We start from the raw sequence: 12,481 nt of genomic DNA, 5'->3' as shown, positions 1-12,481 counted from the left end.
TCTGTGTTGACCCATCATTACCTGGGTAGGTGAGAGAGATGAGAGTTGTCTCTAAAGTGAGTAGATCAGCTCTGAGCTCCAGTTCACTTTGAGCAATGGCCTTGAAGCACATCATAATGACCAGCCACCTAATTACCACACATAGACACAGAACTCGGAACATTGTTTAAAGGTTTCAAATAACTCACGTGTCTCAAGTTGGTCTTTCAGCTAAATAGCTGATGGTGACCTTGAACTCTGAGCTTCATGTCTCTACCTGCTAAGTGTTGTGGTTACACTGCATACATACGTAGTTTCATCAACCTAGAGACTGCCCAGGACTTCATACTAGGCAAGTACTACACTATCTGAACAGCCAGTGGCCTCCTGTGCACATTTCTTGGCTTGGCTTGCTTTTTGGAGACAGTCTATTAAGTCCTGGCAGCCCTGGAACTTGCTGTGTAGACTAGGATGGCCTCCAGTTTACAGATTCCCCTGCTTAGCCTGTGTGTATTTGTTACACATTAATACTAATGTGCTATCATTCAAAGTCTTGTTTTTCTGCTTTTCAGAAATAATATCCACTTTGGGGACATTTTATTTACATACCCATTAAATCCACATTATTTATTGTCTTAGGGTTTCTGTCCCAGGGAAAAGACACCATGGCCAGGGCTCTTATAAAGGAAAACATTTCACTGGGGCTGGCTAACAGTTTCAGAGGTTTAGTCCATTGTCATGGTGAGAAGCATGGCAGTGTGCAAGCTAACATGGTGCTGGAGAAGGAGCTGAGAGTTCTCCATCTTGAGCCATAGGTAGCAGGAGACTGCCACACTGGGCATGGCTTGAGCATAGGAGACCTCAAAGCCTGCCCCCACAGTGGCTACTTCCTTCAACAAGGCCACACCTTCTAACGGAGCTGTTCCCTATGGGTCAAGCACTCAAACACATCAATCTGGGGGCCATCCCTATTCAAACCACATTTGTAAAAGTAACTCCTGAGAGGAATTAAAAGGTCTGTTGAGAAACCCTGCTACTTGAGGTCAAAGTCTACTATGTCTGGATAGGTCCCCTGAATTGGGCTGCACAAAATGAAGGACTTGCTTTCCCAGCAGGGCTTCCTCGTCTCTACCTTATCAAGGGAACCCATCCCCTACACTACCTGAGGAATATCACGTAATCCTTGGAGGAAATTAAAGGTTCAACTTCCTGGAACACCTTTCTATGCAAATGAGGCATCCCCAGAACCTTGATCCTCGGCCAATGAAACTTCACCCTGAGTACAAACCCCTCCCACTTTCCATGGTTTACATAAACCTTGTTCACCCCAATAAAGAGCATAAGCTGTTCCGAGTTAAGAGAACTGTTTTCTATTTCAAAGGTTTATTTAAAATTTATGTATATGAGTACACTGTAGCTGTCTTTTTTTTGGGGGGGGGGGGAAGACTTGGATGTGTGTTCATCAAACCTCTTAACCTGTTATTAATCATCATCTGCCACCAAATTAGGGGCCACACACACACAGGACTGCATTTGGGAAACATTGTTTTTCTTTTTAAAGATTTATTTCATGTATGTGAGTACACTGTCACTGTCTTCAGACACACCGGAAGAGAGCACCGGATGCCCATTACAGATGGTTGTGAGCTATGTGGTTGCTGGGAATTGAACTCAGGACCTCTGGAAGAGCAATCAGTACTCTTAACTGCTGAGCCATCTCTCCAGCCCAAGAGAACTGTTTTCTAAAAGAACTGTAACACTGAATTCTTTGGAGGAGGCCCCCCCAACCCTACCCTCACATTCACTGCTAGACCACCCATTCTGGACTTCTCCTTTCTCTCCCAGTGTATATTGGGGACCAGACAGCCCAAGGGAAGAAAGCAGACCTGAGAACTCTGCACTGCTCCATCCTTCCCTGCGGGTGTGCAGTACCACCTGCACAGGAAGAATGGAACCACAGTAGTCCAGACGAGACATATTACCAAATTCAGGAAATAAATTCAAATTTGCTAGGCCTGGTGGTGTACACCTTTAGTCCTAGCTAGCACTCAGGAGGAACAGGCAGGGAGATCTTGGTGAGTTCAAGGCCAGCCTGGGAAAAATAAATCCTGTCTCAGAAAAAGAAAATAGGGCTGGAGACATGGCTCAGTGGTTAAGACAGCACTGGCTGCTCTTCCATGGGGCTGAGTATGATTGCCAGCAACCATGGTGGTTCACAAATCTTTGTAACTCCCAGAGGATCTGATGTCTTCTGGCCTGTACCAGCACCAGGCATACATGGGGCATGTAGTCAGACATTCAGGCAAAACATATAAAGTAACGAAATTCTTTCAAAAATTGATTTTAAAAGATAACAATTTTCAAGACTTGTTTAAAGTCACTGTAAGTATAGGCAGAATATAAGTACATTTTTCTTCCAGCAATTGAGACAGTAATCCTGAAGTTTATATAAGAAAATAAATACTCAAGGCAAAATGAAATAAACAAAGGGGGAGCTAGGCATGCTGACACAGGCCTTTAATACCAGCCCTTGCCAGACAGAGACAGGTAGATCTCTTGTCAGTTCAAGGCCAATGGGATTCTAGGGAGTGAGTTCCAGGTCAGCCAGGGAGGGCTACATAGTGTCTCAAGAGCAACCTTCCCCTCAAAAGCAGGACTTAACTCAGATGTCAAAAAGCAGCATAAACCTAGGATTTTGTTGTTGATGCTCAGAGATGGGAAAAGAACAAAGCTGAATAGCAACTTCAATAAAAGCCCATCCGTGTATGGGCACTTTTATAGCTGTCTCTCTCTCTCTCTCTCTCTCTCTCTCTCTCTCTCTCTCTCTCTCTCTCTCTCTCTCTCACACACACACACACACTGTTAAAATGTTTTTTTTTTCTTTTCTTTTTTTTTTTTTTTTTGAGACAAGGTTTGTCTGTTTCTCTGTGTAGCCCTTGCTGTCCTTGTAGATCTTGCTCTGTAGATCATGCTGACCTCAAACTCAGAGATCTGCCTGCCTCTGCCTTCTAACTGCTAGGCTTAAAAAAGTGTACACCACCACTCCCCCAACACATTGTATAAACTCAGCTCATCCAAAGTTGGCAGTTTATTTGCTTTCCCATTAATTTTGTCCTAAAAACAAACTTCTGAGTAAGAAGTTTTAATACAAAATTATTTCCCCTAATTAAAAAAAAAAATTATTTACTTAATGTATGTGAGTACACTTCAAAAACACCAGAAGAGGGCATCAGATCCCACTACAGATGGCTGTGAGCCACCATGTGGTTGCTGGGAATTGAACTCAGGACCTCTGGAAGAACAGTCAGTGCTCTTTACCACTGAGCCATCTCTCTAGCCCCCAATGGTTACACATGTGTTTAATTTCCTTACTCTAAGACTGGGAAGATCACAGTGTAGGTAAAACACTTACTTGCAAGAATGAATACCTGGGCTTAGATTCCTAGAAGACACATAAAATATGGGCAAAGTGCATCTGATATTATACCAGTGCTAACACGGGTGAGGCATGAGTGTGCATGGGGATTTCAGGCCAGGCACCTAGCCAAAACAGCAAGCTCCTGGTTTTTGTTTTTTGAAGCTATTTGTTTATTTATTTATATGTGCATTTGTTGTTTGGCCTATATGTATGTCATGTGAGGGAGTCAGATCCACTAGAACTAGAGTTGTAGACAGTTTTGAGCCACCGTGTGGATTCTGGGAATTGAACCTGGGTCCTCGGGAAGGGCAGCCAATGCTCTTAACCACTGAGCCATCTCTCCAGCCCAAGCTTGTGGTTTAGTGACACACTTTTAAGAAAATAAGGTGGATTGGATGGTCAGCAAGATAACTATGCAAAAGAACCTGCCACAAAGACTAATGACTTGAGTTCAATATTTGGGACCCACACGATGAGAAGATAATTCTCAGATCTCTATACACACACCATGGCAAGTGTGTGCCCCACCCCCCAACACACAAATTTAAAGTGTGATAGATAGATGGAGAGAGGGAGAGAGAGGAAGAGAGAAAAAGAAACAGAGATAGAACAGTAAAGAAAGATGGCAGATAAGGTTAACCCCTAGCTCCCACACTGTGTGCACAGACCACATCCACAGAATAATCAATGTGCTAACCCTCTGTAAGGTGTTAAATAAACTACCAGGTATAGACTGAAAATGATGTCAAGCTCAACACCAAAGCTTTGCTTTTAACAAGACTGAACATCTTTTATTTACATATTTCTGATATACATTAATAATCTTATACATATAACTAAATCTAACGGTGAAAATGGAACATAAAGACAATTTCAAATTTAGTTTCATTTGAAATACTTTCTCACTAACTGATGGACATGACCAAGGAATAGCCTTTATGAAGTTATGAGCTGTATATATAAATTCACTTTTAAAACTGAAAGCCACACAGCTTTTAAAACGACGAATTCGCAAATGCACACATTCCATATGCAAGAAGATGCATGCAGCGTGATCACATTTACTCCTTAACCTTAAAGCCATTTTCAAAGTAAACTGGAATAAGCATTCTAATATTACATATGTACATCAAGGCACATTCATTTCTTGTGCTTTAGGAATGATTTACATATAATCTATTTTATATCTTAATTATATATCTTAAGAAAGCTTCTAATACCTAAAAGCTTAATTTTAACAATCATAGCTAGAACGATAGTCTTCTAGAGAGATGTGGCATCTCCCCATGGTTATTTTCAGAATCTGAGTATTTGACAACTCAGAAAAATGAGGAATTAAAAAAAAAAAAATCAAACACATGAATGAGTATAATTTCGTTTTAAAGTAACTTTTCAAAATACCTTCAGCAATTTCATAGTGTCATAATCATTTTTTTATGTAATATAGTATACTAAGGGCTGCACTGAAGAATTTTCAACATTCTGAAATTATCTAACAATTACATGACATCCATATTACCACTATAGATGTGTAGTTTTTCAACAAATTTAAACAAACATGATACAAAAAAGCTAAACATATCAAACTTAACTTCTTCACTAACTTGTTCATTCTTTAACAAAAGAAACAGGGCTGATTTTTTTTTTCCTCATTCATAGTCAGTGTTACAAAACAGAAACTACCCATCAACAGTGTTGAGTAACAGCACTCTTTCCTCACTGGTCAGTTACTAGCCTTGAGGAGATAGTACAGTAAGACTCTCAAGGCATCTCATGCATTGTAATGGTATTTTAAAATTAGGCTTTGCATATGGGTCTCCCATACAGATAAATAAATTAGACAAACTTGATTACAACACAGAAATCATTTAAGTGCTTTAGGATAGAATAGATTCTGGACTTAGAAGCAGTTAAAATAAATAGTAAGTCAAGAATCAGCTCCTAAAGCATTTGTAAATGTAATATATTTATGCATCTTACAGATATGCTTTTTATATTAGAAATTTTAAATCCACAAACAGCAACTAGTCACAGAACCTCTGTATTTTAAAAAGACAACAGAAGAAACGCTAACTGCAGCCTTTAAATTCAAATTATGTAATAAAGTCAAAATATAAATGAAACTGCACATCTTTAAGTTTAGTACAGTTATTTATAAACATTAATTCATAAAAGGCATACCATGATCAACTACTTCCATCCAACAGATTTTTGTTTTCAATTTCTTTACGGAAAGTGGACTTTCCTGCAGAATTCACTGGCCAAACAAGAAGACTAGTGATGTCACCAACAACCCAGCATTCCACATCCAAGGTCTGCACAGTGGTGACGTGATCTGTAAACGTTTCCTGTGAGCTCCTATGGGCAGGCTCTGCCTGTGACTGCTGCACTCACTCTGCTTCTGGCATGTGTGCTACCTCCACTTCAACAGTCTGAATGGCTTCTGCAACTTCAGACAGCTTCTGCCCTTGCTGCTGTGCCAGCACATAGTTAACCACCTGCATAATGCTTTGGTCAGAGAGGGTAGACACTGATGGACACTCCTCGGTAGCTGCCACAGCTTCAAGAACTTCATAGTTTCTCCTGTCACCACCACAGTCTCAAGTTCTTGAGGCCCACTGCTTTCTTGTTCCTGCATGTCTGCAGTTAAGATGCTGACAGCATGTTCTACTTGTGTTCCTTGGTTATGAAACTGCAGAGTGTCTTTTTCCAGCATAATTTTGCAAGGCACATAGTCTCTGTGGAATTTTGTCATATGCTTACGAAGTGTTCGAGCATCTATGTAGGCTTCACTACACACGGGACACACATAGGGCCGTTCACCAGTATGCGTTCGGACATGACGTTTTAGTGATCGGGCATCAGCCCACGCTACTCCACATGTTAAGCACTCAAAAGGTTTAACGCCTATAAAAACCAAAAAAGAAAAAAAAAATTTGTGTGGGGTAAGGTGCCAAATTCACACACACACACACACGCACGCACGCACGCACGCACGCACGCACGCACGCACACACATGCACGCAAAGACGGACTTGCAAATGTTCTTTAGTACTGTTTTCCACAACCATTTTTCTTTTATTACCGTCATCTTTTAGTTAGCATCTACTAATTTTCAGGAGTCTAAGCAAGGTTTTGCACTACAGTCCTCTCTAAAGGTGTTCTCATAACAGAAGTTACTGCCGAACAACCGTTGAGTCTGTCATCATCTTATTCTTCACTGCAGTCTTACATTCCTAGGATAAAAGCCTCTAAATAATTAAGTTCTCAGACTATGTACCAATTCTGTTAAAAAAATCTTTCAAGATCCAAGATTAATCTATAAAGAAAGAAGTAACTCGGTAACAGGCAAAAGAGCTGACAAAATAAGAACGCCCCTTGGCTCTCTTCTATCAGATGTGCGTACGCTACCTTCATGGTTGTTCATTGTGTCTCCTGTACTCTCTCAGTTGAGTGAACTTCCTTCCACACTGATCACACACCCGTTCCAGGTTTTGTTTTGCTCGTCCTTTCTTCCCATGGGTGGCCTTCTTTACATGTCTTCTGAATAAAGCTTTTTCATAAAATTCCTTGCCACATATATTACACCTAAAATAGACAAGGCCCAAATTATTTTTCTCCAAATAATGGACATAAGAATCAAGTGAAATTGGGCTATTTCTCATTGAATTTAGAGCCTGCTGAGATTTACTCACCTATAAGGCTCAGTGACAGAATGGACTTCACATGGGAATACCAATCTTTCTTCCAGCTGTAACACTTATCACAAAACTGGCACTGAAATGGCTTCACACCAAGATGTTTGTTCATATGCTGACGCAGGTCTCTAGCTTCAAAGAAACTTTTTTCACATCTGTAATAAAGTTTAATTATCCAACTGAATCATCTTTAAAACAAGTCTCCAAGAATTCACTATATTCTTGTTTTTAAAGCTTCACAAAATTATTCCAAATTTAAAACATCACAGAGAGAAAGAGATCCAATTTACAGTCCTGCATCAAAGACGCAAGATTTAAGCTCTTTTTAGAACACTCAAAATGCTTGAGAAGGCTTCATGCAGAGTTCCCAAAAGGTATCACAAAGTGGATGTACTGTCCACCTTTCCTCCACTCCCTCTCTTTGCATCCCCTTCAACCCGTTTCTCTTTGAGCCCTGCTGGGAAGGTAGGCTCCATCATTGACACTAAGAATGAAGCAATGATTCAGGCCTAATCAACGACAGTAACAGCATTCCCTTGGTAGCAGCAATCAGCTTAGGGATGCCAAGTGACTTAACTGAATCCACTCAGAGGGAAACACGGGACTTTTACAGGAACTACCAGAAAAGACTCTTGACAGTCTGGAAGTTGAGAGGATGAGAAGTTGAAAGCACTGCCAGACTTTGTCCATATGGAGCCTGAGAGAAACCAGATACTAATCAAACTGAATCCGGTGTAGACTAAAGCACGCAGTCCTCCAGACTTTCCTTTTCATTCAAGACAGTTAGGTTGGGTTTTCTTTCACAGCAACAACAAAAAATACTAACAAAATAAACTGTACCTGGGGCCAGGAGCTAGTGGCACACAGTTAGTCCCAGCACTTCGGGGACAAAGGCAGGCAGATCTCTATGAGTTCAAGACCAGCCTGGTCTACATAGAAAGTTCAGGGACAGCCAAGGCTATTTATTTAGACCCTGTTTCAAAAAAAAAAAAAAAAAAAAAAACAAAAAAAAAATTTCCACCCTATATTTGGGTTGTTTTTGGTTTGTTGTTTTGTTTTCAAACAGTTTCACTGTGTATCGCAAGCATGTCTCCAGCCTCAGCTCAAGTACTGGAATTACAGGCATGAGCCACCATAGTCAACTCCATCTTGTAAGACTATCTGTAGTCAAATAAGCAAATACAGCACAGCAGGAAATGGCAAAAACCTATTTATTCATAAAAGTTGTACATCACTTGGGAGTCTAGTAACTTAACAAAAGTATATACCAAATCCGGGTGAGTGGGCATATCCCTTTAATCCCGGCATCTTGAAGGCAAGCAGCTCACTTTCATAGTGAAATCCTGTCCCCAAAACCAATGACTCAGGAGAGCCAGGACTAAATAGAAAGACCCTGTCTTGAAAAAACAAACAAACAAAACCACAAAGACAAAAAAAAGCTTCCAAGGGCCAGCAACTGCTAAGTCAAGACCCTAGGGCTGTAGAGACAGCTCAGCAGGTGAGACCACTTGTAGCTCTTCCAGAGGACTTAGGGATTCATCCCAGCACCCACACAGCAGCTCACAACTGTCTCTAAGTCCAGTCCCAAGGAATCCAACATCTTTTGGCCTCTGCATGCATCAGGCACAGTCATAGTGCACACACACATACATGCAGGCAACACCTATACACATACAATAAAAATAAATATAATCTTTATTAAAACATTATGTAAGGTTTTATAGCATTTTGAATTTGCTGACTTCTTAATAAGAGTTCCTAGTACAATAAGAATCTATAGCTTAAGATCTATAGCTGGTTTTTTGTTGTTTTGTGTTATTTCATTGTTTGGGTTTTTGTGGAGAAAGGGTCTATGTAGCCCTGCTGTCCTCCAACATACAGAGACCCTGTGACTAAGGGCATGCACCACCACACTTGGTCTACAACTAAGATTGTTTGAACCTATTGGAGGGCTCACTGAAGGAGCCTATCTTTTCCTTTTATTTATATCCCAACCTTGGTATAACTGTGTGTTTGGAGTAGAATTGTTTGTTGAGAATGCTTAAAACCAAATAGATTAGCCAGTGTGTCTTAAGGGCAAAGAATACATTTTGTAGAAATGTAAATATCAAAAGCATGAGAATGAGATGCTCTGAGATTCTTAACCTCTTTCTGGGAATCAAGATGCATAAATACATAAAGCTGGAAACACACTGAGATACAATCTACAAAGACGCTGTGCTGTCACTGGCTGACCTGAGTCTGGACAACCTGCTAGTGAACACTCAGACAGCTGACAAGCTATCAGGCTGAGTGCTAGGAAGATTCTAAAATTAGTCATCTTATTTTAACAAAATTATGAATGTATTAAAGCTTTCAGCCAGGTGGCGATGGCACACGCCTTTAATCCCAGCACTCTGGAGGCAGAGGCAGGAAGACCTCTGTGAGTTTGAGGGCAGCTAGAGCTGTTACACAAAGAAACCCTGTCTCAACAAAAACAAAAGTAAACAAACAACAACCCTTTAGGGTGATTAGTTTTTTCATTTTATCAGCTTAACTTCAATTTTAAAAAACAGCTAGGTAACATCTTGGAGAGTGAAAAGAGAAGAGTCTAAGGGAAGAGAAAGAGCATACAATGTTTCAAGAAACCTACAAAGAGCTTTGCTGGTTGTAGACCTCTGCCTTAAAGTCTCCACCTCTAGACAGGACCTTGGACAGTCACTTCAAATCACTGTTTAAAAAAACTCTTAAAACCAACAGTAAAAGCTAGGTAGACTGATGACTCAGTAAACTGAAATAATGGTTTAATGTTATCTTTGAATGTTTTCTTGTAAAAGGGCAATGTTCAAATAAGTGAGATAGCATAGCAAAGTACCATCACATAGTAAACACTTACTGAGTACAATGATAGCCTCGAACCTCAGGCTTTGGCTGGTGCTTCTTAAGGTGCTTGCTAAGTCCAGAGCCCCTGTGAAAAGACTTTCCACAAACTGAGCAAAAGTACTTGGACTCTCCTGTAAGAAAGTGAAAAGCTATCTTATAGATACAGTAATTAGGTCATCTTTTCAACATAATTCATTACATTTCTGGTCTAGTGTGTAGGTCTAATGCTGCTTGTATTCTAATGCTAAATACAGGCTTCTCAAGACGTGGTTGCTCCAGAGTACCAAGTGATACTATGTGAACCTTGTTCCCTAATTTAACCGGTCAATAAAAGGTTAGAGCCTGTATTTGGGCAGTGGAGGGAGAAAGGTACGACTTGAGGATCGAGTGAGGGAGTTGTGCAGGTAGAGGGAGAGGAGAAAGAAAGAAGACAGAGGTGGAAGAGACTGCCACGAGAAGAGCAGACTATGATCATGAGACCAGGAGAAACAGCAAGCAATAAGGTTAGTAAGTATACTGCTAACCTGCCCAATGCAGGCTTCCATTTTATAAACAAAATACCTGGATTGTGTGTCTTTTATACATGCTAGCTAGGATTATCAATTATTTCCATATTCTGAAGTTAAAATTTTATCAATACAAGAGTAAACAGTAATATTTTACAAAACACTGGGAAAAAAAACTCCATTTAATTTTTCTCTTTCAAAACTGTCAAGATATTTAAAATGTCATGGTAGTTTTCTGTCACTGAGACAAATACCTTTGCAGGTAAGAGCTGAGTTACAGCATTCATATGAGAGGAAGGAGGAAGAGGACAGGGGCTCTGGCTGGAGATGAGGAAGTGGAAACAGAAGAAACATTCAGAGGAGATGCAGAGGGTACTCTGTGGACCAGGGGCCCATGCCTGGCTACCGAGCTATCATGGTTCTACCTCTGCTCAGCCTGTCCTTCCCAGTCCATGCAGAATGGGAATCCCAGAGTTGTGGCAGGTCTCCTGACACAGTTGACAGAAATAGAAAATTGGGACCAAGAATAGAGTCAGTGCCATGACTACTGATGATGAGGTTTAGAAGTTTGGAGGCATGGTGGTGTATGCCTTTAATTCCAGGACTTGAGAGGTAGAGGCAGGAGAATCTTTTGAGTTCTAGGCCAGCCTGGACTACAGCGTAAGTTCTAGGACAGCTAGGATGGGAGCATGATTATACTAGTAAAGGCTACTGTGCACGTACATGGCATGTCTGAAGACTTTATGAACCAGAATAGTGCAGCACTGGCCATTCCTACATCCTTGCTTTACAGCGCACCTGAGCATGCATGTGTGGCTCAGCAGGTAGAACAATGCTCGACAGCCCTTCCAACATTAGTTCACTTCCTTATAGCCCACATGATGAAGTGAACTAATTCTTACCTAACCTCTACAACAATATGCCACAGCACCCAAATGCCATATACAGATAAATGCATGCATAAATACACACGGAATAAGTAAAAATTTTTTATAAAAGACAAATCAGAATCATATTTAAGAAAACTTTAAAATTTTACTGCTCACTGATGATTGAACCACATTAACTTACGAGCATCTGAATTACTTCTACTTTGGGGTTGAAATTTGAGACAAGGCCCAGCTATATAGATCAGACTTGCTTAGAACTTATATGAAGTCTAAGCTGGCTTCGAATTCATCCTCCTGCCTAGTGGTCCCAGGTTTTGGGAATATAATGTTCTGATATAAAGTATAACCAATCAACATAATACTAAATTAAAATTAGAAACTAATAATATTACCTGTGTGAATACTCATATGTTCCTGAAGACTGCGCTTGGTAACAAAGGACTTGACACACAGTTCGCACTGGAACTGCTTTTGTGATTGATGCAGACTCTGATGCAATTTTAGACCATGCTTATAGATAAAAGTTTTTCCACACACCTAAAACAGAAATGTTTAAGGCAGCAAAACAAAAAAGATTTAATTCCTCATGACTGTGAAAAGATTAATTCCTCATGACTGTGAACACACTATTACTGTAAGTAGAAATGTTAGGTGAAGCCAACAACACCAAGGATTTTAGCTTGTTGAGCCCCTTTTTTATTCAGTACAACTGCCATCGTTCTGAAAGTGTGCACAACAGTAGGCAAAATCATTGTGCTATCCTTGTCAGCTTGGCAAAATGCCTACCTTAGAGAGCTCAATTGAGAGCACTTCTCATCTTCCAAAACATCACATAAAACAGTTCTTCTTACACTCTGGATGAAGACCTGCCTACACTTCAGTTTCCCCAACCCACGCGGGGCATCTCTTGTTGAGCACAAGGAATGCAGCAGTGTCAGTGGCTCTGAGGTATTACTCTCCTAGTTTATATTTATTTTCCATGGAACACACATTTTAAGTAGGGTTACACTGAAGAACACAGGTTCAACTAATACTAATTTACAACTAAATGTAAATAATGTTTACATTTATAAATAAGCAATTCTTAGAGCTTAACCTCAAAAATAAGAAAAGCTCAGTGACTGAGAA

The 12,481-nt window shown here is 40.3% G+C and overlaps 1 protein-coding gene across 1 annotated transcript in view; it reads right to left on the bottom strand.

Moving 5' to 3' along the window:
* Positions 1 to 5,763: 5,763 nt before the first annotated feature.
* The window catches only part of Zbtb11 (zinc finger and BTB domain containing 11), a 33,306-nt gene continuing 26,588 nt past the window's right edge, over positions 5,764 to 12,481 (bottom strand). The window contains 8 exon segments of the mRNA XM_034515207.2: positions 5,764 to 5,972; positions 5,975 to 6,304; positions 6,809 to 6,824; positions 6,826 to 6,985; positions 7,093 to 7,117; positions 7,120 to 7,250; positions 9,971 to 10,088; positions 11,746 to 11,890. Coding sequence (XP_034371098.2) covers positions 5,788 to 5,972; positions 5,975 to 6,304; positions 6,809 to 6,824; positions 6,826 to 6,985; positions 7,093 to 7,117; positions 7,120 to 7,250; positions 9,971 to 10,088; positions 11,746 to 11,890 — 1,110 coding nt within the window. The 3' untranslated portion in view covers positions 5,764 to 5,787.

This window comes from Arvicanthis niloticus, chromosome 12, assembly GCF_011762505.2.
Source record: "Arvicanthis niloticus isolate mArvNil1 chromosome 12, mArvNil1.pat.X, whole genome shotgun sequence".
Lineage (NCBI taxonomy): Eukaryota > Metazoa > Chordata > Mammalia > Rodentia > Muridae > Arvicanthis > Arvicanthis niloticus.
This window is presented reverse-complemented; position numbering and strand designations above follow the sequence as displayed.